We start from the raw sequence: 27,027 nt of genomic DNA on the forward strand, positions 1-27,027 counted from the left end.
AGGGCCCTAGTTCTTCCATGTGTGTCACTGGAGGCTAGTGTGCCAACAGGGATGACACAGTTGTACCCCCCTCCTTTGGTCCTCAAACCTGAACTCAACCAGGCATGGGCAATGTTTTCTGGCTTGGTCCTTACCTTCCAGTGCCCTTGCTTTTAGGCAGGGAGGACTCTTAACTCCCTTAACAAGCCAGAAGAAGGGAGGCCGGAGGGCGTGGGCAAGCTGAGAAATCCAGTGTTTCTGGAAGACAGTTCAAAGCACTGGTTTCACACTTTTGGTTCATCTTGCGAAGTTTGTGATTGGGGTATGGGTGGAGTTAGTTGCCATAAGTGTAATTTCCACAGGCTACTTGAGACGTAAGGCCTGGTGGACAGAAAGGTACAAACGAGGCTGACAGAAGAAACCTGGCTGGCCACCTGAAGTCTGGTCCCCTTCTGCCCCCACCCCACGGCTCTCCAGGGCGGACGCGCTTTCCCCCCAGCCTCCAGAGGGCGCTGTGGGCGAGGCCGCCGTAGAGGCGGCGGCGGCCGGGGGAGGGGCCTCTCCCGCAGCAGCGGCCGCCTCCGCGATCGCAAACCCGGAAGACGCGCTCCGGCCGCTGGGAGTGTGCGCCGGCCCGGCCCGGCTATGCAGCCCCTGGAGGCAGGTCTGGTTCCCGCTCCGGCGAGGGAGCCGAGACTGACCCTTTGGCTGCGGACAGGCAGTGGGATCTTGGCGCACCTGGTGGCTTTGGGTTTCACCATCTTCCTGACTGTGTTGTCCCGGCCGGGAACCAGTGAGTGGGCAAGGCGGGGCGGGGCCAGGGAAAGGGGCGGAGCCGGGATGCTAAGGGAGCGTAGCTGGGAGCGCTCCGAGACCCGGAGTGAGGACCCCCCGCAGTGGAGGGGCGAGCTGTGGAGCGGTAGTAAGGGCGTGGTGGGGCGGGCCCCGGCAGGTGGGTCCTGGAAGGGTGGGGCTTTGGGCGCGGGGGTCGGAAGGTCGATACTCAGTTGAACTCACCAGTACAACAGAAGCGGAGCCCCTCGTGGAGGATGCAAGTAAAGGAGGCCAAGGTCCACCCTAGAACTGGGCTGACAGCTGCGAGCTGCCGAGCTGAGCTGCCAAGCTGCCGAACTGCCGGATGGGGAAGCCAGGCCAGACTGGTGTATGTTTGCCCCCTTGGTTGCTCACCGTAAGCTCGATTGGCTGCTCCAGTTTGCACGGAGTTCCTCATTCGGGCTGGGAATAGTGCACTGACCTGTCCCCTGTAGCCGGATTGTTTGGGTTCCAGCCAGCCACAGGGGCAGAAACATGGTGCCCAGCCGTCAGTCTGTTCTCTTTGATTCTTAGGTCTTTTCTCCTGGCACCCTGTATTCATGGCCTTGGCGGTGAGTTTGAGTTTCTCTTCTGCAGCTGATTTGTTTGGAAATGCCCCGAAGGGAAGCATCAGGTTTCCAGAGGCTCAGCCTTTTTCTAAGGCTCAGAGAGGTGGGGGAAAGAGCGAGGGTTCCATCGTCCCCTGCAACTCGGTTGGGAGATACGGAAGGCTGGGCTGTAGTTAATGTCAGGTGGTTGAGGGGTGTTGGGAGGGTATGGAAGATGAGTCTTTCCTAGGGTCTGAAAGGAGGAAGTAGTAGTAGTGTTGTGCAATCACCCCTCCTTCCCAACTCCCTTACCCCTTACCCCCCACTCGCAAAATTCAGGAGGCAGTTTAACATTTGCTATAGGTTTGCTTAACATTGGTAAAGAAATAGGGAGTCATTGGCTGTGGAGGTTGGCATGCCGGTCAGCCTGAATGATAAGACTTCCACTCAAGTGTTGATTCCCACTTGTGCCCAGAAATGCTGACCTGTGAAGCAGGAGGTCGGGGGCGGGGGTGGAGTTCTTTAGCCATCACCCTTTGTCATCCTTGTTTGGATGTATGAGAGCACCTCCTTTTCCTTAGGCCTCCACGCTGGGCCTGAGGCTCACTGGCCCTCTCCTGTGTTCACAGTTCTGCCTCTGCATGGCTGAGGCCATCCTACTCTTCTCGCCTGAACACTCCCTGTTCTTCTTCTGCTCCCGCAAGGCCCGGATCCGGCTCCACTGGGCAGGGCAGACCCTGGCCATCCTCTGTGCAGCCCTGGGCCTGGGCTTCATCATCTTCAGCAGGACCCGCAGTGAGCTGCCCCACCTGGTGTCCTGGCACAGCTGGGTAGGGGCTCTGACACTGCTGGCCACTAGTGGTCAGGCACTGTGTGGGTTCTGCCTCCTCTGTCCTCGAGCAGCCAGGGTCTCAAGAGTGGCTCGCCTCAAGCTCTACCATCTGACATGTGGACTGGTAGTCTATCTGCTGGCTACAGTAACGGTGCTCCTGGGCATGTACTCAGTGTGGTTCCAGGCCCAGATCAAAGGCACAGCCTGGTACCTGTGCCTGGCCCTGCCCCTCTATCCGGCCCTGGTGATCATGCACCAGATCTCCAGCTCCTACCTGCCAAAGAAGAAAATGGAAATGTGAGTTCCTCTGAACTCTGAATGTAGGTGGGACACTTGTCTTGGACCTAAATGTTCCTTTTATGACCTTTAGGGGATTCATTTCAGAAGTAGTAGGGGTTTTATACTGCTTAACTGGGCCAGCAGCTGCAGAAACCCAAAGTGCTATTTCTGATGACGACTCAGTGGGTCAAAGTGGGGAAGTATACTGGGTGCCAGTGGAAGGTGGTGGGCAGGGCCAGGGGAGGCTTGATCCTGAAGCCTCCGTTCGTGATTGGAGACAGAAGTTTTGGGTGGTGGTGGTGAGGGTGTTCACAGTCATTTCTTGCCTGTGTGTCTGATAGAGAATTGGGTTCCAGTAACTTATGAATGACAACAGTGGTTTTGGCGGGGGTGGGGGGTCTTCGAGAAAGCAGTTTGGAGGGAGACCATGGGTTATGGTTCTTGTAGAGTCTGTTGGGCAACCTTAGGCAAGTCACACATCTCGGGACCAGTTTCTGCATCTGTGTCATGAGTGAGTGTTTCTAAACAATCTCCAACATTCAGTGTCTGTCAGGTTGATGCCACAGAAACACATTCTCCTCTCTGGACCGCTAAGCAGACTCAGGATGTCATTCCTAAATTCATTATCCCGTTATCCCTTTGGAGGGACAGGTCTGCCCTCGTGGCCTTCCAGGAATCTGCTGATTGGGCTCCTGGACTAGGGCACAGGGGGTCAGGCACTGTGGAGAGAAGAGTCCTGGACGAGGCCTCTTGAACTCCCAAAACAGTTAAAGCACTGAAGTCACTTTAAAGCTTTTGTAGGAGCGGAAGGGCATTGGCTTCAGCAAGCCTCTGGCTCCTGGCTGGGTTTCTTAGCTCAGTTAAGAACACCCTTCAGCCCACCTCAGAATCTGGGCTTGAGGGCTGCAGGACATGGGTGAGTGCCTTTCCCTGCCGGGTGTTCTGAGTGGCACAGTTGTCCTGAACCTCTTATAGCCCTTCCTAGGGCTCAGGTTCATGCCCTAGCACATATCTTTGTGGAGGTATTCCAGAGTTTTTAGAACAAAATAAGAGTTAAGGAAGTGGGATAGGGCTATTCTGATCTAGGAAAAACAAAGTCTCCCTGGTTCCCCTTCTCAACTAAGCTCTTCTCAGTTGCTGTCTCTTGCCAGCTCTTTGGCCCAGGAGGGGGCTGAGTGTGGTGCCAGTTGGCAAAAAGGGGCTGGGCCCTTTTCCCTGCAGAAACCCACTCCTTGTTCCAAACTGAAAGTAGTTCCCTAGGCTTTCCTCAGTGGTGAGCTGGGTGCCAGATTGGCTTAACTGTGGTCTGGCTTGCTCGGGGGTGGACCTCCATAGATCATGGCAAGGACTGAAGACAGCCACGCCAGGAGAGCTGGTGTTGAGGTGGATAGACAGACAGCTCAGTGGGAGCTGCAGGAGGCCTGGGTGAAGGGACTGGATCCCCAGTCCCAGGAGCAGGGCAGGAGTTCCTAGATGGCAGTAATTTAGATGCCCTGGCTCTTCCTAAGGTTGAAGACCTCCCTCCCTGAGTGGTTCAGAAGCAAGGAGGTTGGCATGGTTTAACAGTCTAGGAATAGGGACTGCTAGGGCAGAAATTCCTCTGAGCGGATCTCACTGGGTCAGATGGCGTCTCTCCCAGAAGCTCTCCAGACTTGGAGCATCTAAACTGAGGGTCTCTGCACCTTCAGAGGGTGATTATTCCTGTCTGCTTGCCTTCTCTTCCCTCTCAGACTACCCAATGTGGTCTGAACTTGGAAGAGATGGTGCCCGGCATGGCATGAAGGACATTGTTATTGAGGGTTACTGCTCGTGGACTCGTTCTCCTCTCCCCCATCACAGCCAGTGCTGGGAGTCTCACTCTGTCCACAGCAGGGTGACAGAGTGAGGTGAGGTTCACCAGCTTCCGCGAGCCAGGCAGCCAGCGCCATAAAGCCTGAGCCTGCCTGAGGTGTCGCCTGCTCCCAGGTGGTGCGGGGGCTGCTGGGCAGGCGGGCGGGCAGGCTGACAGCCGGTAGTTTGCGTGGGCTGTGCCAGCTGATGTCTATTCCCAGCCCTCAGAGGAAGGGGGAAGTAATTTATATTCCGCAGGAGGAAGGGGCCCCAGCTGTCACCTCTCTGACCAGGAGGCCTGGAGGGCAGGGGCACAGGGTGGAGAGGAGGGCACAGGTGGTCTTCTGCAGAGCCTGTCTGACTGCAGTATGGGGAGTAGGTCACCAGGAGGAGCCCTTCTTCCTGGTCCGCCAGATTGTCAGGGGGACTTCCCTCCCCCTTCTGCATCTCTCCCTCCATTGCCACCTGCCCTCACATCCTGGGGCAGCAGCTGGACAACCATTAGACCTCAGTGCCAGGGCACTCTTCCTCCAGCTGGGAGCTGGGTGGCTGCCGGCTGCACACGCCTCCTCCTTGTGTGCATTTCCTCCTCCCATAGCCCTCCTCCCTCTGTTCTCCCCACCTCTCTGTATCTCCCCATCTGGGATGTTAGCTGGGCACCTCCACAATGAGGCAGAGGCCTTGGGGGGAGGAAGCAAATGGCTGCCCTTTTGCCCTTGTTCCCTGGCTAGGGAAAGCTGCTAGTAGTCAGCCTGTTTTGCCTTTTAAAAAAAAAAAAAAAACAAAAAATAACCAACCAGGGTGCTCAAATTAAAAAAAAAAAAAATGCATGTCATTTGCACAAATTTGCATATCAGGCTCACTAAGACTTGATTCCAAATATGATTATATTTCAAACTCAACCTTGAGGACATTAGAAATGTAGATGTTTTTTGAAACCAAATCCAAATGGTAACAGGATTACTGTTCTGGGTTCAGACCCCTCCCATCTCCCCCCTACCACCAACCATGCCTTCCCTGGAGCACACCCTCCCCCACCCCCCACCTGCCTGGGGGGCGGTTTGTGTTGGATGATGGCAGGGCACTGTGTCTGGGGAAGTCTTCCAGCCTCCCCTTGGCTGTTGAGCGGCATCAAAGGTGGGCTGCTGTCCCTTGCTGGCCTGTTCCTTCTCTCCCTGCAGCCCCCCAGGGCACACTGCCCCTCCCGGTTCCTGACACCAGCTTGCCCCTTCTTTCTCATTGTCCCCACCCTTCCACCCCCATGCATGGCTGCTCTGGGTCTTGTTTTTCAAACCTCGCTGTGGGAGATCTAGGCATCCTCCCCGAGCCAGCTGGCTGCTGTGCCAAGGCCTGCTCAGAGTTAATAATAATCATTAGCTGCACAGTGCTGGGGCCTTTCAGCTCCAGAGCTCCAGGCATTTGCAGGCTGAGTCAGCCAGCCCTCACCTTACCCCTCCTCCTGGGCGGCTGGAGTGTAATGGAATGGGGAGAGCATGGGGGTGGTTAGAGGGTCACTTCCTAGCCCTGGCTTGAGGCTTCTTTCCTCTGGGAGTGGGCCCTGAGCACCCCCTGAGTAAATTACTAAGGCCTTCTCACTTGACAAAGACAGGTGTGGGGATCACAGTGTAGTCTCTGCTGGGAATGGCAGTGCTGGCCCTGATGCCCCCGTCTCAGCATTACCGGGGGCTTAGGGAACAGGGAGGCTTTTGGGTTAGGGCTCTGTTGCTCCAGTATCTGGTTGACCTAAGAGCCTGTGGATCAGGCAGTGAAAAGCACAGCACTGACCTGGGAGCCAGGACTGGGTTTGCTGGGCTCCTAACAGCAGTGTGGCCACAGGTGAGCGGCTCACTGCTCCCCCTACCTCACAGGGGTGTTGTGAGGGTCAGCAGAGAATGCATGTTAACAGGCACTGGAAAGTCCAAAGCATTAAACAAATGGAAACAGATGTGTTTCTAAGTATGTTCTTGTCCTTGTCTCTCTCTTACTTGGCCTGGCCCGGGGTTTAATGTTTCTTTCAGGGAGGCGGTCAATAGTTACGGATACCAGGCCATGGGGACCCAAGTCTCAGGTTGCTTTTTTTGGTCGTCAAAAGGGAACACACACACATTTCCTCCTGCTAGGTGCAAGGTCAGCTGTCATGCACTCTGTGACCAAAGTTATGACCCTAGCAAAGCCAGCCCTAAGTGCTGCCTGCCTGGTGTTTTCAGGGCATGAGGCTGATCGTAAATTTGGAAGTCAGTGCACTTGTCCCCTCATCCAGCCTGAAGTTCCTAGAGCAGGTCCCATGTCTGTCTAGTCTCTCCTACCTAATTCTGTGCTTCTGAAGGAAAAGCAGAGTGGAGCAGTCCAGGAAGGCAGGAGCAACGGTAATGGACACAACACTGCTCCCCTCCCTCACTCTGGTTTCCCCTGTAGCCCCAGGCTGAGCAAGGCCAGCCTCAGGCCTTCATACCAGACACTGGAGATGCAGAGGTGTGACACGCAGCACCTGGCTTGGTCACAGGCTTCTCTTTCCCTTTTATAGGCTTGTGGGGGAGGATCCAGTCCCCTCCTCCTTAAAGGACTTTATAGGAATTAAAACACACATACACACCAGGAAGGCAGTTCTATTTAAATGTTAAATTAGGGGAAGAATACTTTCCATTCCATTTGTCTGAGAACTGCCCGCAGTCTGCCTGGGGTGCACGCGGAGGCAGGAATCACAGGAATCACAGGCGTGCAGAGGCTGTGTATTGTGTATTCGGGTTTTTATCTTTTTTTTTTTTTCCCTAACCTGGGATCTGGCAATGAGACACTAGTCAGGTGTTGTGGGCATAGCCCTAGCACGTCTCACCAGCACAGTCACAGAGAAGACCTATGTGATGGTGCAGAACCACAGGGCCCCAGACTTGAGGGTGGTTTGAAGGAGACAGTTCCCAGCATGGGGCTAAGCTTAAAGCAGACCCAAAATACCTCCAGTAAGACAGCCTTCCCCCACCCATCCACCCGGAAGGCTTGGCTAGTCACCAACATGCAGGGAATAAGAGCCCCAGTTTTTAATCTACCCGTTATTGTCAGAATTTCCCAGATGATTTTTTTAATCTCCACTAAAAGCAGATTAAACAGCTACTTCAGGCCATTCTGTGGTACCAGAGGCCCCAGCTCTGTTTCATTGCGTATGCATGAGGGGCCCCCAGCACCCCTCTCTTTAAAGCAGATTGTGAGTTATCTTCCCATGCTTTCTAAGAATGCCCAGGATGGAACTGGGCCTTTCTGGCTGGACCCCACCAAAAGCCAACTATGGCCAAGCGAGGGAGCAGTGGGAGGTGAGGGGAAAGCAGCACCAAGCTCTGTCCAGCTGTGGTGATCCTCACCCTGCGTGCATGTTTGCGCAAGACACACACATATGCATACACACACCCTTAACTTTGGTGCCAGTGACTCTCACCTTATGTATGCCAGTGCCATAGGGTGCCTGGAAGGCTCCCTGCAGGGCTCTGTGTCCTAGCTCATGGAGGGATGGTTCTCTTAGTCCACGGTTCCATGCCCTCTATGTTTCTGGGACAGTAACCGTGCTGATGGAGACTGGAAGGCCTCAGGGCAGGTCTGTGTATCTTTACCACTTGGGATCTCCTACCGGATGGCATATTAGCCCAGTGTGGCAGCTGCCTTAGCCTTCCTCTCTCAAGCCCCAGGAGAGGAAACAAAGGCTCACTGTAGCAGACCAGAAAAGCCAACCTTCCTACTGCACAGGTCTGAGCCTTTTCTACAGTGTGGATGGGAAAAGTGGTTTCCTGCGAGACAAGGTCAGCTGTACAAGAACTACAACGGCAAAGGGAAGGAGGTGAGAGATCAAGAGGAAGGGAGACAAGGCTGGCCAGTGCAACTGACTCTCAGGTTCTGTTCTACAAGGCAGCTGTCCTATTAGTCTCCCCCACTCCCCTGAAATGCCACCTACGAGGAGCTAAGAAGAGTGCCGCAAGATATGGCAGACAAAATTGCAATCTTGACCAGAACCTTTGGGAGTTTCTTGTGCCTTGGGGGTGGGGGCGCTGAGTTGCAGCCATGGACTTCTTTGGCATGATGGTGCAAAGGAGCACCAAAACTTTTCAGGCTCAGAGACAGGGCTAGGCACAGGTCATGATGGGAGAACACCCAGGAGTCTTCCCAGACCTATTCTCTTTACCAGCGTCCTCTTCTTGGCCAATGTCAGCCACAGCAAAAACTTTAAAAAGACGAAAAATGCCATATAAATGTAGACTATGGGGGTACTCTGGCATTGACATCTATCATTTCACTTGCCTGCCAAGGTTGATTTGTCTGATGTGGCTGGTGAGTGACTCCATCGCCTCATCACTTTGGTGGTTCCTCATGAAGAAAACAGGACAACTTTCCAAACAGAGGAGGGCTGCCCTTTGGGCAAGATTTTATCAATACAGGAAATTAGGTGATGATTCAAATTCTAGTTTTTAATTTGTTTTCCTTTTACCATTTCCTCTCCCCTCTTGGATTCTACCATGACAATCCCCTTCCAGAAGTACCAAGAGAATAGCCAAAGAATATGCATGTTCAGAGTTTAGTAGAATCTGGTCCAATTTCTGGTAGGCTATGTCTATACCAAGAATGTGGGGATTCCATTTCTCTGTTCTATGCAATGCCTAGGACACATTAAACTGTCAATGAATATTAATCTGCCCATTCAATTAATATGCTCTGAGCCAAACTAAGAGAGTTACTATTTACAGTATCAAAAAAAAAATACAGGTAATAATCAAAATAGCAAAACTGAGCTGCTTTCCACTGACTTTTTTACTCCAGTGCAAGTGGTTTTCCATAGCCCAGTCAGAAGGCTTCATCCAGATTTTTAAGAGAATTCTGTGGGGAGGCAGCCCTCCTCCCCAGGGATCCAGGAAGATTCCACTATCCACAGGCAGTAGCCCCAAGTGAAGGAATTTCTAAACTCTCTCTTGCTACAGCATCAGTGACATTTCTTTTGAGAATCTATCGGGTCGGGAAACTATGGTCTGCTGGCCAAAACCAGCCACTGCTGGGTTTTGTATGGTCTGTGAGCTAATAAAGTTTTTATATTTTTAAATGGTTGAAAAAACTCAAAAACCACATGAAAATGATATGAAATTCAAATTTCAATGTGTGTAAATAAAGTTTTACTGGAACAGAGCCTCACTCATCAGTTCACATAGTCATCCTGCTACCACGGCCCGACTGAGTAGCTCTACCAGAGAGCGTCTGGCCTGCAAAGCCTAACATATTTACTGTCTGGCTCCTCACAGAAGAAAGTTCGTTGACCCTGGTCTATTTTCATGCCCGGATGTGGATTCTACCCTTGTCTTTAGAACAGCATTTAAGGGGCACCTGGGTGGCTCAGTCATTAAGCGTCTGCCTTCAGCTCAGGTCACAGATCCTGGAATGGAGCCCCACATCAGGCTCCTTGCTCAGTGTGAAGCCTGCTTCTCCCTCTCCCACTTCCCCTGCTTGTGTTCCCTCCCTCACTGTGTCTCTCTCTGTCAAATAAATAAAATGTTTAAAAAAATAGCATTTAAAAATCCTCTCCTTAGGCCACACACTTAGGAGGCACAGTGAGCCCCACCCACACACAGGCTGAAAAGATAAATAAACCAGTCACAGACTGCCCAAATGGAGACTCAAGCCAGGTTTAATGATCATGGTCTAGTTTTCAGAGCCCAGAGGCTCCAAGGTTTGCCAGCCTGGGTGTACATAAGTGGGAGGGACGGGGTCCTGGACAAAGGGAGGCCTGCTTGCTTCACCAGCAGGGCAACAAGGAAGTACAGAGGTAAGAACACAGAAAATGGGAATCAGTCAGCTTTACTGTCCCCAGCTGGGCTGTACCCTCTCCTGGCTCCTTCCTAGGAGCCCCATAAATACAGGCAAAAGAAAAAAAGATCACAAATAATCACACAGACAGATTGTAGAACCCTGCCATATTCTGTCTCCAGGGACACCTGCTTCCTGGGAGATATGTCTGGTTTATGAGTTCAGGGTGGGGGGAAGGGAAGGAGATTTCTCAGCTTGTTCTTATGATCAGACCTGGCAGTTTCCTACACAATGTTCTAGTGAGCTTATATATGCTGAGTACCTAATCCCCCAAGTAGAAAGCTACCTTTGGGTTCTAACAACTGAAACCACGGGAAGAGGCTAATCAGTTCAATGTCCTGGTGGGGCAGCCAGACACATCTACCAGTATTTCAAACAAGGGGCCGACCTAGTGGATACAGTAGGAAGACGCAGGGCCTCAGGGTCTTTTCTTATTCCCTAAGCTGGGTAGGACTTCTGAAGAAATTGGCCCTCCTAGTCCTCAGGAGCTCAAAATGCCCCAGAAGGCCAACTTCATTCGACATCTATTTTAAAGATTTTTAGAGCCCTAGGTGGTGCCCAGTGGGAAACTGCAACATGGAGATGAGATTTCCCCCAGTGCCCTAATAAGTCTGAGGAGGGCAGCCAGGATCAAAGTCCTCAGAAGTCTCTGGAATATAACAAGACGACTTTTCCTTCATGCCCCTATCTTTCCAGGGCAGTTAAAGAAGGAAGAACAACTTACAGCTGCTTATACCCCTATCGGTCTCCTTCTGGGGCCATCATCGACCTAGTTCTGCTTTTATTTCTCATGTATATCGTCTTTAATCTGAGAAGGTTTCTGAAGGGTCTGAAGAACCAGCCAGCTCCTCAGCATCCCTCCTCCCCAGGTTGCCAGCCTGCGGTTCTCCTAACTCCAGCCTTCATAGAGAAGTTACTCAGTGCCACGGATGTGCGGGGTAAGCTTCAGGGAGTTCGGAAATTAAAAGTACAAGAGTTTGTATCTGGGGAGCCTGGCGTGGTCACTGTCTCTCCTACGGAGCAAGTTAGCTTTGTGCATGAGGCTGGGCACATAGGTGGAACCCACTGTGACCGGGGTCTTTAGCGGGGACTGCGGAGTCACTGTCCTGAGGGGAGTCAAGGCGCTAGTGTGCTCGCGCACTTGGAAGCATGCATACCCAAGAGCATGCAAGTACTTGAGGGAAATGCTGCATCTCTCTTGACAAACTAGGTTACTGAGAAAGGATGGACAGCAGTCTTGACATCCCAGGAACAGACAAGGAAGATGTTGAATTCCAGTCCCCTTTCCCAATCTTAATAGGCAACGGGAGTCAGGCCCTCCTCACAAGCAGCCCTCACCCACAGGTAGAGGACATACCCCTTAGAACCTAGAGAGCAGGTCCAAAAACCAGAAGATCTGGAGAACTTCCAACGGACAGGGATCTTGGTTGGGAGAAGGGGAGACACTGAAAAAGACCAACGTCAGAGAACATTTTCACCTTTGCCCTGCTCATCCCTTTGCCAAAGCTCAGAGCACCAGTCTCCCTGGGCCTGCAGGATAGTCAAAGGGCACAGTCATTTCCATACCCAAAGTGTTCTGCAACCCTGGATGGAAGGGAATGTTGGGTCTGCTCTTAAGTTCCCCCGGCCTGACCACTAGCAACTGCACAGACCTTTGGCTGAGAGGTATGGCGGCGGCAGAACTTTCCTGTGGAAAGTTTAGTGCCAGTGTCTCTGTTAACAAGACTGCCTGGAACCTGAAGCAGCACTTCAGCTTGCCATTCTGGGGCAGAGACCATCCAATTCCACCCCCTGGGTGATGAAATCCCATGCTTTGGCTTTGCAGCAGGATGAGATCTAAGAGAGGACCAAGCCTACTTTCTCAACATAGAGATCCATAACTGGTCCCCTCCGTCCCCAGGACCAGTCTCACGCAGCTGCGAGCCAGACTCTCCAGGCTTCCTCTACTGGCAGAGCAGCATATTAGGGAAAACTCAATCCCACCTGAGCTTGCTAAGGAGACGGAGAGAAGAGATGGCATCAGGAAACCAGGTAGGCCCAGCTGAATGCTATGTAACAGAGGCTGGTTTACTTTCCTCCTCCTCCTTGGGTTGAAGTGACCCCCCCTTCCCAGGTCTGTGGCAGGCATGCATAAAATCTCTGCCTTCAGCAGCCCCTGGTCTAACACACAGGTGCTGGGAACCAAGTGCTAACCAAGGGTTTTACCGACCAGAGAATTAGGAAACCTGGAGTTTATGCCCCATCTACGAGTTTTGTGCCAGCACCCATGCCGTGACACAGACCCCTCAGGTCAAGCTGTATCCCTCTGTGCCCCTGGTTCCAGGGCCTGGCACAGGGACCACGTCTCATGTTGTTGCCATACCTCATAGGCAATAGGCCAGGCTCCCGCAAAGATCCGTCCGTCCAGGACTCATGGGGAAAGAGGCATTTGTGGGAAATCACAACAGCTTTGGGGAGCGTTACTGATTGAGGTCTCAGCTTTTTCCTGACTCATTTTTCCAAAGGTTTCCAATTTCCCCAGCTGCGAAGTGTGACTTCCTGGCCAAAGAAGACACCCCAGCTCTTCCCAGTGTGGCTCCTGTAGAAGATCCGCCCCCCAACACACACAACATCACAGGTGTGGGTGGGCAGAGATAGAAAAAAAAAAATTTTTTTTCCCCCCAGATGATTTTCTCTTAAGGAGCTAAGGATGACCTCGAAAAAGTTTAGGGAATCTGCTCTTCCCCCCACCCCTTCCTCATTCCCACCCAACTCAGACATGCTCCTCTTCCTCCACCGCACGGAGAATTCCCAGGGCTTGAGGGGTAAGGGTGTAGCACTTGCCTGAGGATTAGTATATCCCTATTTGGAAATCGTGGCAGCCACACCCTGGTTGAGGACTTGCCAGCTGTTGTACCCGTGACCAGTTCCCTGGAGGTCGGGGGGAACCCACTCCCTTGGGCAGCCAGCCCGCTCTTCCATCCCCTCATATCCTTCAGGGGTGCGTTACCTCTCCTGGGGCAGAATCTCCCCACCAACCCATCCTGCTCACACCACAATGGGTGTATCAGAGAAGACTGAGCTGACCGACTCCGGATCCGACATCCTCCGCTGGCCCTTGCCGGTTGCCTCGGGCACTGGCAGGGTGTTGCCTGGCTTGAGCTTGCCGTTTTGGCCCTGCCCGGGGCCAGCAGGCTCCAGGAAGGCCACCCGGCGGTCAAAACCATCATCCTTGTCCCCGCCAGCCATAGGATCGTGGTTGGGTGTGGTGCTAAGCATGGACGAGCTGAGGCTGTCTCCTTGATGGCTGGATGGTTTCTCAACACCCCGGCACCAGCATCGGCAAGGGGTAAGGTACAGGTATATGAGGACCAGGACCACACTGAGGATGCAGCCCACGAGGGTCGTATAGGCTGTGTTGAGGGTGTCATGGTGGCCGTGCAAGGTGAAATTGTACACTTTCAACTCCACAGACAGGGTCTCGTTGAAAGCCTCCCCCATGGCGTAGCAGGTATACACACCCGCATCCTCAACCCGCACCTGCTGGAAATGCAGACTGCCGTCCTCAGACACCGTTACCGTGCCGTTGGCCACCTCATCGAGCACCCGTTCGTTGCTAGGCGTCACCCACACCTTGGTCATCCCCTGCTGCTTGGTGTCACACTTGATGGTCAAGGTGTCCCCCAGGTGGGCCTCCCAGGCACGCTCCTTGTACTCGCTGCAGTTGAGGAAGCTCAGGTTGAAGACGTTGTGCAGCTTCTTAGACCTCATGCAGTACAGGTCCTCCTGGAAGTCCACCACGGAGCTCAGCTGCCGGTACTGCCAGTGGGAGAAGAGCTGGTAGAGCTCACAGTCGCAGTGCAGGGGGTTGTTATGTAGGTACAGCCCATTCTTGATCCATGCAGGCAGCTTCTGCAGGTCGGGCAGTGGTAAGTTCTTCAGCTTGTTGGACGAGAGATCCAGGAGGGTGAGCTTGGGTAGCTTGGCTCCTTCCTTGACCAGTTCCAGGGGAAAGCGGGAGATCTGGTTCTGGCTCAGGTAGAGCTTCTGCAGCTGGGCCATGTCGTCAAAGGCGCAGCGGTCCACCGCCACGATGTGGTTGTTGTAGAGCAGAAGCACCTCTAGCGCCTGCAACTCACTGAACAGGAACTCGTCCAGTGTACGCAGCTGGTTGGAGGACAGGTCCAGGTAGCGCAGGTTGGGGACTGGGGAAAAGGCCTCGGAGGAGATGAAGTTCAGGTGGTTGTGGCTCAGCAGCAGGGACTGCAGGTGGATCAGGCGCGTAGGGGTCCACTCGGCCCGCAGGCGGCTCAGGTTGTTGTGGCTGAGGTCTAACAGTGCGGTGTAGCTGGGCAACGAGTGGGGCACGTTGGGCAGCTGCTGCTTGGAGCAACTGAGGATGTTGCTGGCGCACAGGCAGGCGGCAGGGCAGCTAACCACCGGCCGGCCGGCCCTGGCCACCTCAAAGAGGAGCAGGAACAAGGACAGCAGCAGGAGCCAGAGGCCTCGAGGGTCGCGCTGGGGTTGCATAGTGTCACTGGGAAGGGCGAGGAAGGCCACTAGGAAGATCTGGGAGAGAGTCACCCGGGCATGTTCTGGTGGGATAAGGAAGGGGCACTTTCACTACAGGCTTGAGAGAGAGGGAGGACGGGTTTGGGGGTGACCAGGGCCTCTGCAGGGAAGGACTGACCATTCCTCCTCTCTGTCACACTCCCCCCGCCCCCGCTCCGCCCCCACCCCTATGTTGGCCTAGAAGAGAAACGAAGAGAGATGCTGGGTAGTTTCCAAACGCTGTGCAAGCAGTGGGCTCAAAACACTGGGCAGAGGAGGGGAGACAGGGGCCTACCGGGCTTGGGTCACAGGAGTGTAGGTTGGAGTATGCCCGGGATGTTAGAAGCTGCTGGTTTTGCAGGGGCTGCACGGGCCGAGTTTGACGGCGGGGTCAGCAGCGCCTCTAGGGAGAAGCCGAGGGAAGGTCAACAGGGCACCGGCTGGGTAGGGCACCTACTGACAGGGTTGAGGGTTCCCGGGGCCTGTCGGGGCGAGCACCCCCTGGACCGCTGGTCACTGCACCTGCTCGGCAAGGACGTGTCTCAGCCCATGGCGGGTCCGGGAGCTCCGTCGCGGCCTCCCCCAAGCGGCGCCTCACCGGCCGGCCTGTCGCGGCGCCCGCCTTACGCAGGGGCCCGCGCCCGGCCACATCGCCTCCCGAGGACTTGCCGGGTTCCGCTCTGCTCCCCGCGCGCCGCTGCCTCGACCGCTGCACCTGCAAGAGCCCACCGACCACGGTCGCCGCCTCCGATTCCGCGGGTCCGGCGTGGAGCGGTGCGGGGTGCGGGAGGCGCCGCGATTCGAGCGGAGGGAGCGGCGTGGGGGCAGCGAGCACCGCGCGCGCGCCCGCCGCCGCCGCCGGAGCCTCCGGGCGCGTGCGCGCGGCGGGGGCGGGGCGCACGTGCGTGTGTTTGTGTCGGAGCGGGAGGGACGGCCGCGCGCTGGCTGTCCTCTCTTAGAGGGAGTCGGGGGCCCGGACCTGGGGACCGAAAGCAGCAGGAGGGGATTCTGACCCCTAACTCCCCTATTACTTCCTCCACCTTCTTGAATTCTTTCCACTCTCCCCCACCCTTCCACCTACCGAAACCGCTCCCAGGGAAACTAGGTCTAGCTGGAATGAATTCGCTGCAACTGACTCCGGGGCAAGAAGCGTCACATGTCTTCTAATCCTACGAATTAAAGCAATCTGGCTCAGCTCCCGCCTGTCAGTGTTGGCGGGAAATTCATTAGTCACGTTCTAAGCTTCTTCCACTTTTCTCTCTAGGGCTGTGAAGTCTCCCAAATCTGCGGGAAGGATTTGGGGAAGAGCCTTGTTTTTGTGTTTGTTTCAGTCTTGATGTTATTATTCCCCCACCCTTGGGGTACCACCGAAGGGTACATTTCCAAAGTCTGCAAGCCAGATGGGCAGGAGTGGAGGTAAGGGTGTGTGGTCTGGGGTGCATAGCCAGGCCCCAGGATCCCACTTGCCCAGACTTCCCATGAAGTGATCCCCACTGCAGTACACACACACACACACACACACACACACACAGTGCAAGCCAGGAACAGGCTTCCACTTCTGGAAACTTGGAAATCTTACCCAGCCTGGGGAAAGTCATTCACCCCTTTGGCCTGGCCACTTGCCCTCTTCTTGAATCAATCCCAGCTCTTTCCCCTCCCGTTATGGAGCAATTCCAACATATTTTCTCTATTACCTAATCCTCAAGATAAAGCTGGAATGGGGGGTTGGTGAGTGAGAGATTGGGGTGGTGGTCTTCTTTAACACCAAGAAGCTGTTTTTTTGGGGTGGAGGGTTGTGTGTGTTTTTTAAGATTTTATTTATTTATTTGACAGAGATCACAAGTAGGCAGAGAGGGAGGCAGAGAAAGGGGGAGGGAAGCAGGCTCCCTGCTGAGCAGATTGCCTGATGCTGGACTCCATTCCAGGACCCTGAGATCACGACCTGAGCAGAAGGCAGAGGCTAAAACCACTGAGCCACCCAGAGGCCGCATTTTTGTTGTTGTTGTTTAAGATTTTTTTATTTATTTGAGAGAGAGGGAGAGGGAGAGAGTACATGAGTGGGGTGGAGGGGCAGAGGGAGAAGCAGACTCCCCAGTGGGCCTGGAACCCAAGGTTGATCCTAGGACTCTGAGGTCATGACCCCTGCTGAAGGCAGAGGCTTAACCAACTGAACCACCCTGGTGCCTCTTAGCATCAAGAAGCTGTTAACCAGTATGTGTGTGTTGGGGGTGGGGGGTGCGCGCTCTGGGCATGAAGTGAGGGAGATGTAAGAAAATCTTAGACCTTATAACTCAAGACTATAGCTGTTCTTGGGATGGTAGACCCTGAGGGAGAAATTACCTTTTTATTCTTTCCAGTCTCTTACAACAGCAGGAGCGAGACTGAAGTGAATGTCTCAATACATTATTAGCTTGCTAAGTTTTAAGAAGAAAGAATTTAAGGGCGCCTGGGTGGCTCAGTGGGTTAAGCCGCTGCCTTCAGCTCAGGTCATGATCTCGGGGTCCTGGGATCGAGTCCCGCATGGGGCTTTCTGCTCAGCAGGGAGCCTGCTTCTTCCTCTCTCTCTCTGCCTGCCTCTCTGCCTACTTGTGATCTCTGTCAAATAAATAAATAAAATCTTAAAAAAAAAAAAAAAAAAAAAAGAAGAAAGAATTTAAGGGTGCCTGGATGGCTCAGTGGGTTAAGCCTTTGCCTTCGGCACAGGTCGTGATTTCAGGGTCCTGGGATCGAGCCCCGCATCGGACTCCCTGCTCAGCGGGGAGCCTGTTTCCCCCTCTCTCTCTGCCTGCCTCTCTGCCTACTTGTGATCTCTCTCTCTCTCTGTCAAATAAATAAATAAAATCTTTTTTTTTAAAAAAGAAAGAATTTATATCTGTCACATATGTTTTACATTGAATTTAAGTGAATGTATTATCTCTTCAAGGGGTATTAGCATGTTTACGCATTGCATGAAAGGTTTTGTCCTATTCATTTGAGCCATTAGTGATAAGGTGGAGAGGATATTCAAGGAGTAGGAAATGCTGAGATGAAGTTACTTCAGTACTCTATTGCTGCATAACTAATTACTGCAAAACTCAGTGGCTTAATACAATCATATGCATTGAGTGCCTTTTACAGTTTCCTTTGGTCAGAGATCAGGTGTGGCTTGGCAGCCCGTTCTGGCTTGGAGATCTCTCAGGCAATTGCAGCCATATTGGAAGGCTTGACTGGGGCTAGAAAATCAACTCCAGGGGCGTCTGGGTGGCTCAGTGGGTTAAAGCCTCTGCCTTCGGCTCAGGTCACGACCCCAGGGTCCTGGGATTGAGCCCTGCATCACATCGGGCTCTCTGCTCTGCAGGGAGCCTGCTTCCCCATCCCCTCTCTGCCTGCCTCTCTGCCTACTTGTGATCTCTGTCTGTCAAATAAATAAATAAAGTCTTTTAAAAAAAAGAAAGAAAAGAAAAGAAGATCAACTCCACAGAAGCTTGCTCACGTGGCTTGCTCTCACCGCTGGCTGTTGGCAGGAGGTCTTGGCTCCTATTAAAGGCCTCTCCACAAGTCTGCTTGAGTGTCCTCCCAGCATGGTAGCTGACTTCCTTTAGAGCAAGAGATCCAAGAGAGAGCAAGGCAGAAATCACTACCTCTCTAGTGTCATGCCTGCTCTTTCCACTTTGGTCTCACGGACCAGCCCTGATTCAATATGAAAGACTACACAAAGGCATGAATACTAGAAGGATAGGCTCACTGGGGGCCATCTTGGAGGTTAGGACACACACCATCTTTTTTTTTTTAAAGATTTTATTTATTTATTTGACAGAGAGACAGCAAGAGAACACAAGCAAGGGGGCAGGCTTCCCACCAAGCAGGGAGCCTGATGCAGGGTGCTAGGATCATGACCTGAGCCAAAGGCAGACAGATTTTTTTTTTAAAAGATTTTATTTATTTATTTGACAGAGATCACAAGTAGGCAGAGAGGAGGAAGCAGGCTCCCCGCTGAGCAGAGAGCCGGATGCAGGGCTTGATCCCAGGACCCTGGGATCATGACCCTAGCTGAAGGCAGAGGCTTCAACCCACTGAGCCACCCAGGTGCCCCCAGACAGATGTTTAATAACCAACTGAGCCACCTGGGTGCCCCACACCCATCATCTTTGAAATCACATCTATTTTTTAATTTTGAAAATTTCCAAGTTATACAGAAGCAGAGAAAATAGTACAATGAACTCTCATATACCCGTCATCCATATTCAGTAATTATCAAGGGAAGTTCATCATTTATTTTGTATACGTATCCCTGAGAATCACATGCTCTTCCCATCCTATCTCCCATTCCCTATCCAACACTAACTTTCCTTGGACCTGATATTCCATGTTTCTTTCCCTTTCCCCCTTTCTGTTTAAGGAATGAAGGAGAAGAAGATACAAAGAAAGAAGGCCCCTAGGGGTACCTGGGTGTCTCAGCTGTTTAAATGTCAGCCTTTGGCTCAGGCCATGATCCCAGGGCCCTTGGTTCCAGCCATGTGGGGCTCCCTCTCAGCAGTGGAGTCGGTTTCTTTCCCTCTCCTTCTGCTCCTTCCCACCTCTCGTTACTCTCTCTCTGTTTGAAATAAATACAGAAAGTCTTAAAAAAAAAAAAAGAAAGAAAGAAAGAAAGAAAAAAGGAAAGAAAAGAAAGCAGGCCCTTGATGCTGGACACCAGTCTCAAGTGTGGGTGTCTGCAATTTGGAGAGGTTACCACAAATACGGTCTTCAGTCAGTCCTTTTATTTTTCAGCTCATCCAGAAGTAACCCTGCCATTTTCAAACTTTAATGTGCATACGGAGCACCTGTGGGTCTGGTTAACATAAGTTTCTGAATCTAGAGGGCTAGGGTGGGACCTGAGAATCTGTATTTCTAGTAACCTAATAAGATGATACAGACCACACTTTGAGTAGCAAGGATCTAGAGCTGTGGTGTTCAAATCCAGAGGCACTAGCAACATGTGGTCTTTGAATTAATTAAAATTAAATAACGTTGCAAATCGCCTCTTCAGTTTCCCTCCATGCATTTCAAATGTTCAATAGCCACATGTGGCTAGCTACCCTATTGAACAGAATCACAAAAAGTTCCACTGGATGGCACTGGCCCTGAGTATTGACTGATGCTAACTCTCCCACAGCTGCTTTCTAGACCAGAATAACTATCTATTAATTCTCAACAAAAAGAAGACCTTGGTAGGATAAACAGGTTATTTATAGTGGGTATTTATTTCCTCTTGCTGGAATGGTTTAACCTAGTGTTGCTAAATAAAATTTGGAAGATTGTTTGGGCAGCTCAGTATTTGAGAAAAAGAGGTTGGATAGGTCTACCAGGTTATGAGATTCGATGAATTACTTTTTTCTATACTAGAAGTAGTTTTTTCTTTTCTCAATAAATAGTACTGGCCAGAATCAGAAGTGGAGAATACTGGTGGAAGGCACCCTATTAAGAAGCTACCTTTGACTCCATTCTAAAGACTCCACGAGGGGGCGCCTGGGTGGCTCAATTGGTTAAGCATTTGCCTTCTGCTCAGGTCATGATCTCAGGGTCCTAGGATCAAGCCCAGCCAGACACTGGGCTCTGCTCAGTGGGGAGCCTGCTTCTCCCTCTCACTCTGCTGCTCCTCCCCATTTGTGTGCACACTCTCACTTTCTCACTGTTAAATAAATAAAATCTTTAAAAAAAAAATTGCATTGTAAACTCCATTAGATTGTAAGCTCCTTGATATCAGGGATTTGCCCTGGGTTGGCTAGTAGTAGGCACTCAAAATGTGTTTGTTGAATTAACATTAGTAAATAATTGCACTAAATTAGTGCATTTATTATATGTTAGTCTTAGTGCCTGATGTGGAAGTAAGGCTAAGCATAGGATCTGGGCTCCGACAAATCATAGCTCTATACCAGTTGTGTGACTTTGGGTATTTCACTTTATTCTACTAAATCTCATTCCATTATCTGTAAAATGGAAACAATAACAGCACTTGAGCTTACTTCATAGGGTTATTTTAGGGATCAAATGAGTCAATGTTCGTGAAAGTGCTTTATCATTTGTAGATAATAGCTTTTTAAAAAATCCTAGTTTTTTCCCATTAGAGTCAGGAGATCCCTTGGTCTTGCTGTCAACATGTGTATAAATTACCTTGCCCAGTTATTTGCCCTGTTCCCACATTCTCGGGTATTGCCTGTTTAGAGCATACATTGAAGGTGATTTACAAGATCTTCTTCACTGGTTTATTGTTTACAATTTTAAAATATTTACAAATTTAAAAAAAGATTTAAACTTAAAAAAAATTTTTAAATTGTAAACATTCTTGGGGTGCCTGGGTGGCTCAGTCAGTTAAGCATCTTCCTTTGGCTCAGGTCATGATCCCAGGGTCCTGGGATTGGGTCCCTCATCGGGCTCTCTGCTCAGCAGGGAGTCTGCTTGTCCCTCTCCCTCTGACCCTCCCCTCACCCATGCTCTTGCTCTCTCTCTCTCAAATGAATAAATAAAAACTCTTTTTAAAAAATTTTAAACATTCTTATACTTTGTGGAGAACCGCAGTGGTGTTACTACTATCAGCACCATTTTTGTAATTCTTGGAGGGTCTCCAAAAAGAGTGGGCTCTAAAATTAAGCTATTTCTGGGAGGGGTCCCTTTGTGAAGTATTGCTTAAAGGGCAAAATTATAAGCTCTTAGCTTTGCATGGAGCCCTTTCTGTATCGTATCTAGCAGTTCACCGATGTTTCCCTTTTTGGTTTGTCCTGAAGGTGCTGAGTTTGGAGGATTCCTATTGCCATCCTCCCACCCCACCTTCATAAGCTACCACTCATTTCACTGATGCTTTTAACCTCTTAATCTGCCCCTTAGTGTGCCCACCCATTATTTACTTCCCAGGAGCCGAGCGTTTCCTCTTTTTGGACAACCGACATCTGATTCCCTTTTTTTCCTACTCCTTACCCTTTTCCCCCTCAACCCTGCCCATGTACCTCGAAGCTCCACGTGATCTGGAGAAACCCCAAAGATATGGGTGTTAACTCTAGGCAGGGGACGAATGATTCGTGCGGGTGGAGGTGTGCCATAGACCCCTTTCAGGGTCCTGGGCTTTTCAGGCTTGTCAAATAAATCCAAGGGCAGTTTGTTCAATTTATAGCTCATGCTCTTGGTCAGGGTTATTCTCCTTCAGTAGGCAAGTGATCATGCCTGATGGCTAAATCACCAACACTCTCTTGACTTTTGACACTCACATATGGATGTCTCTAAATAACCCAGCACTGAGTCATCAGGTAGATGTGTCTTTGAAATATTTCTGACAAATAAATTCCTGGTACAAAATGTTATCTCAGCCTTCAGGGGCGGGGTTCCACCACTACCTTCACCCTGCAGCTGACCAGTCGCCCCAGGGATGGAAGACTTCGTTTCAGGGCAGTGTTATAAATAATACTCCCCCAGAGTTCCTGCCATGTGGACTTGCGTAACCAGGAGGTCCTCCAAAGGGAATTTAGGACATTTTTCATTAACACGTATTGTCATCAGGGGCGCCTGGGTGGCTCAGTCAGTTAAGCCTTCTGCTCAGGTCATGATTCCAGGGTTCTGCTCAGCGGGGATCCTGCTTCTCCCTCTGCCTCTGCCTGCTCATTCTCTGCCTGCTCATTCTCCAGCTCTCTCGCTGTCTCTCTCTTGCTCTCAAATAAATAAATAAAATCTTAAAAAAAAAAAAAAGGCAAGTTTTGTGATCAGTCTGGAAAAATTTCATTTTCCTATAGCTGAGGTCCTCTCCTTGGATTACTAAAGGCTTTATACCTAAAATTAAATTCTAACTAATGTGAGACTTAATAGCAAGTTCTTATCATGGGAATCCTTGATTAGTTTGTATACATTTGGGAAGTTAATATTCTAGTTTAGGAAGTCAGTGCTTTTGTAATTTGGGGAAGGATTATAAACAAAATGTTAAGTTTACTGTTAACTTTTCTCCCTTACCTAAGCCCATTTGACTAAGTCTTTGCGTTAATCTTTTTCCTTTAATTGTGCTTTTTGAGTCTTCAGCTATTCATTTGTTTGTTTGTTTGTTATTTGACGGAGAGAGACAGCGAGAGAGGGAACACAAGCAGGAAGCATGGGAGAGGGAGAAGCAGGCTTCCCGCCAAGCTGGAGAGCCCGATTAGAGGCTCGATCCCAGGATCATGGGATCATGACCCGAGTCGAAGGCAGATGCTTAATGACTGAGCTACCCAGGTTCCCCTAGCTATTCGTTTATACTTGAAGTTTCTACTCTTCAACCTCATAAACTATTTTTAGCTGATTCCAAGGCTAATAATCATAATGTTAGACAGTCTGGCCCCTTACCTATAATGACAGAAATTTAGACCACCAGGCCTAGAAGACACCTTAGTAGTCAAGTTCACAAGCTGGTTCACACCAGGGCTGAGTTAACCTGGAAAGGGCATGTGGCTTTGTGGTTAAGAGTACAGTCTCTGGAGCCAGGCTTCTTGGGATCATGTTCTAGTTCTGCCACTTACTCTGCAACTTGAGCTATTGCTTATGGGCACAATAAGAAGACCTGCCTAATGGGGTTATTGTGGGGATTCATTGAGTTCATGTACCTAATAGGGCCTTTAACATGCAGTAGGCGCTCTATAAATGTGAGGGGGTAGGAGTGGGCTGCATACTTTGTCCTTGTTCAGGGTTCTTTCTTTCTTTTTAAGATTTTTCTTTAAGATTTTATTTATTTATTTGAGAGAGAGAGAGAGACAGGGAGCACAAGCAGGGGGAGCAGCAGGCAGAGGGAGAAGCCAACTCCCCACTGAACAAGGAGCTTGATGTGGTACTCCACCCCAGGACCTGGGCAGCAATTGGATGCTTAACCAACTGAGCTACCCAGGTGTCCCAAGGGGCCTAGCAGAATTCCATGAATAGAAAGCTATGCTGGAAACTGAGGCAGCTGAGAAGGGCCCAGGGTCAGCAATAGAACAGTCAGTTCCTGTTAGTTGGGCGAGAGCACACCAGACCAGCAGGAAGGGCAAGGTCCAGCTTCCCAGAACAGGCAGCAGTTCCTTTAAAACCGCAAAGAAGCTCCATGTCAGACCATAGCTGAGTATCAAGTTCAGTTCTGGACAGCTCCTTTACAGTCTGGAGCACAGCCAGAGGTAGCTGATGGCACGGTCTATAGCCCAGTAATCCTATCATCAGGCATTCTCTCACAAACATCTGTTGAACCCCTAGGTCTGCCTTGGGGGGAGGCTGGGTGGAGTGGGATGCAAATAGGCTTTAGAAATCCTTTCTTCCCTCTAGTACCCCGAATGTATGTATGTGGGTTCTATTCAATTTAGCAAACATCTATTAATTTCCTCTTACAGTCAGGACTCTAAGTAGGCGGTATGACCTTTGTGGCCCGGTAGAAAGAGCATTGGACTGAGTGTCAAGAAAGCTGGGTTCTAGTCTCACCCCTGTCATCAACGAGTTGTAATTGCTGTGGATCAGTTACTCTGGGCCTCGGGTTTCTCATACAGAATGGAAGCTGTAATACCTGCCCTATAAAAGGTACAGATTCCAGAGCCTCTGATCCATGGAACGGGAAATCTCATAAGAGGAGTCTGGGAATCATTTTGATCATCAGGACACTTCGGAAACATTACCCTTTAGGGCAGTGTTCACCTTGGGTGGGCCTCAGACTGCTTGCCTCAGAATTTCCAAGGAACCTGATGAAAAAGAGGATTTCAAGGCCCACCTCAGACTTGCTTAGAACCTCTGGGGATGGGGGCTTGGGAAATCTATGTAAGATGAAGCCCAGTGATTCTTGGTACCCCCAAATTTGAGAACCACTATTACAGGAGTTTCCTGAGGATTGAATGAGAATGGATATAAATTCTTTGGTAGCTCATATATGAGGGATGGCTTAACAATGAGACCTTCTACTTTGGGAGGGAGTCATAATAACCACTTTGAAAAGTCAGAGAGTTCCACAAAGAGTCATACCTCATAGTTTTCAGAAGACAGGTTGTTTGTAGGACCCCCCACAGAGAGGTTTATTGTAACTAGGGAGGGGCGCCTGGGTGGCTCAGTGGGTTAAGCCTCTGCCTTCAGCTCAGGTCATGATCCCAGGCTCTTGGGATTGAGCCCCGCACCGGGCTATCTGCTCAGTGGGGAGCCTGCTTCCCCCTCTCTCTCTGCCTGCCTCTCTGCCTACTTGTGATCTCTGACTGTCAAATAAATAAATAAAATTAAAAAAAAAAAAAGAAGCAGAAAGAGGTTTGTCACTGCAGATGTACCCACCTTCTGTGGTACCAGTAGGATGTGTATATCCCCTGTAAAAGGCTTTAAATGAGTCTGATTGCTGCCATCAATATGGAGAACCCTTTTGAGCAGCATTCCTATCAAGCCCTTTCCTTTGGCCTCCTGTGTGCCCCACCCATACGTGGTCAACTTGAGTATGTGAGTTGATGCCCATCCAATCATCTGAGGTTAGAGTAGCAGTTAATTTTGTTCAGGACACATAACAACTGAGGGATCTGCTTTCTTTGGAAAAGTAAGGAGGGAAAAGTCTACAAAAGCAAGCATTCTGAGGCCGCTTGATTTGTCTAGTGTACATTTTCATGAGGAAGAGGGAGTAAGCAAATGCAGAGTGGCTGTAAAATTTGGTGATACAGACTCCTTTGTGAAACAAATGGATTCCTTTCCCTAAGCACAAGGGCACACACACACACAATTTTACACATATTTCTTGGGAACAGGGATCTCAAGAAGCTCATCCGTGGAATCCTAGGTGGAGGACCTCTTCTGGGCCTCTAAAGGGAAGAACTGTGCTACCGGGTAGAAGTGTCAGAAAAGCAGATTTCCATCCCATGGGCAGAAACATGCTCTGACATTTCAAATGTCTCATAATGGATTATTTCCATCTTGAGGTAATGATCTCCTCATCGCAGGAAACATTCAAGCAGGGGAAGGATGACTACTCCGCACAGACGTCCTTTCATGTGTGTGTTCATCCATTCAGTCACACACACCTCATTCACATATAGCAAAAACTCCTGTGAGTGTTTAGGAATAGAAAAATGCAATACTGAGGTAGACACATAAGAAACTGTCTCTGTTCTCCAGTGTCAGGGTTTGGTGAAGGAAACTGAGACACAAGTGGTCACAATACATGGTTACAGGCGACATATGAGCCCATGTATAAAAAGGTAGGAGGCCAGGGGGGCACCTGAGTGGCTCAGTGGGTTAAAGCCTCTGCCTTCGGCTCGGGTCATGATCCCAGGGTCCTGGGATCGAGCCTCACATCGGGCTCTCTGCTCGGCAGGGAGCCTGCTTCCTCCTCTCTCTCTGCCTGCTTCTCTGCCTACTTGTGATCTCTGTCTGTCAACTAAATAAAAAAATCTTTAAAAAAAAAAAAAAAAAGGTAGGAGGCCAGAGGACAAAATTAAGCAAACTGGTGAGGACTCCTTCGTAAGGGCAGAGGTTGACCAGATGCCCCCTAAGTCCTCTGTGTGGCAACTGGGGACAAGAAAAGATGTGGAAAGGCTTTATCTACACCATTCCAAACAGATGTAAAATATATGGAAAACAATCCCAGAGTGCTGCTACGCAAACATAGCTTCAGGACAAACCTTTCACCTCCCCTTACTCCCCACCTTCCAACCATATGGCATATAGCCTGTCCTATAGAGACACTGTGCAACTGCTACTGATCTAAGGTTCGGTACCTCGGGAAGTTATCAAGTCATAGTCTGAGCCCTACCCAGCGATTGTTATTTGAATGGAGCACCTTTGGTCTCCTCTTTGGGCTGGAAAGACTGGGACTGTAGGTGAGAATGTGCTGGTAAGGAGGAGGAGGGAGGCAGGAGCTGGTGCCAATGAGCACACAGCGTCTGTCCTCAAAGCTACAGCCATCTCTCCCGTGATTGTTCCAAAAACTTTGAGGTTTGACAGCATTTCCTTCCCTCTGGGTTTTTATTTTCTTTGCCTGCTTCCAAGGACAGTATACCCGCCCTCTCTCCCTCCCACCAAGGTCACCACTCAGCAGGCTTTTATAAATGTCATCTTTTATTTATTTATTTATTTATTTTTGAAAGTCGCCTTGGAAAAAGGCAATTTGACTGCAGTGAGGCAGAACACGGAGTTGAAGGCCAGCCGCCCTTTATTGACCAGAGCCCAAACCCAAGAACAAAACAGAGAGGGGTGTCGCACTGCCTGGGGCTCCTGGTGATCCCAGGTCTGCCTCTCCCCAGGGAGAATGTGCGCCTTGCGGAAACCTGCGGTTCCCCGGTCCTGTGGTCAGGGCTCCTCCTCCCTCTCCCCCTCTCCCCAGCCCTTTGTCGGCTACTTGTTTCCTGGCTGGTAACTAAAGGTCCCTGAGAACCCCCACAGCTCTGAGGGCGGGAGCCCTCTCCACTGTGCAAGCAGTGGGCTGCTGAT

The 27,027-nt window shown here is 50.7% G+C and overlaps 2 protein-coding genes across 6 annotated transcripts; one reads left to right on the top strand and one right to left on the bottom strand.

Annotated features, from left to right (window-relative positions):
* Window positions 1–559: 559 nt before the first annotated feature.
* Window positions 560–6,240, top strand: LOC122900291 (probable transmembrane reductase CYB561D1). Of its 3 annotated transcripts, none has more exons than XM_044238848.1 (3): window positions 560–772; window positions 1,327–1,364; window positions 1,922–6,240. In XM_044238848.1, the coding sequence occupies exons 1-3, from the start codon at window positions 625–627 to the stop codon at window positions 2,471–2,473; spliced, it is 738 nt and encodes a 245-aa protein (XP_044094783.1). In that variant the 5' UTR covers window positions 560–624; the 3' UTR covers window positions 2,474–6,240. The 3 variants fall into 3 exon arrangements, with proteins under 3 accessions (XP_044094783.1, XP_044094784.1, XP_044094785.1); XM_044238849.1 differs by having other exon boundaries at window positions 1,970–6,240; XM_044238850.1 differs by lacking the exon at window positions 560–772 and adding an exon at window positions 824–898.
* A 3,676-nt stretch (window positions 6,241–9,916) lies between these two features.
* AMIGO1 (adhesion molecule with Ig like domain 1) lies at window positions 9,917–15,762 on the bottom strand. 3 transcript variants are annotated; one of them, XM_044238851.1, is made up of 3 exons: window positions 15,725–15,758; window positions 14,939–15,046; window positions 9,917–14,687 (listed from the first exon to the last, which is right to left on the bottom strand). In XM_044238851.1, the coding sequence occupies exon 3, from the start codon at window positions 14,620–14,622 to the stop codon at window positions 13,141–13,143; it is 1,482 nt and encodes a 493-aa protein (XP_044094786.1). In that variant the 5' UTR covers window positions 14,623–14,687; window positions 14,939–15,046; window positions 15,725–15,758; the 3' UTR covers window positions 9,917–13,140. The 3 variants fall into 3 exon arrangements, with proteins under 3 accessions (XP_044094786.1, XP_044094788.1, XP_044094787.1); XM_044238853.1 differs by lacking the exon at window positions 14,939–15,046 and having other exon boundaries at window positions 15,725–15,762; XM_044238852.1 differs by lacking the exons at window positions 14,939–15,046; window positions 15,725–15,758 and adding an exon at window positions 15,166–15,280.
* Between the last annotated feature and the right edge of the window lie 11,265 nt (window positions 15,763–27,027).

The sequence above is a fragment of the Neovison vison genome, chromosome 2 (genome assembly GCF_020171115.1).
Source record: "Neovison vison isolate M4711 chromosome 2, ASM_NN_V1, whole genome shotgun sequence".
Lineage (NCBI taxonomy): Eukaryota > Metazoa > Chordata > Mammalia > Carnivora > Mustelidae > Neogale > Neogale vison.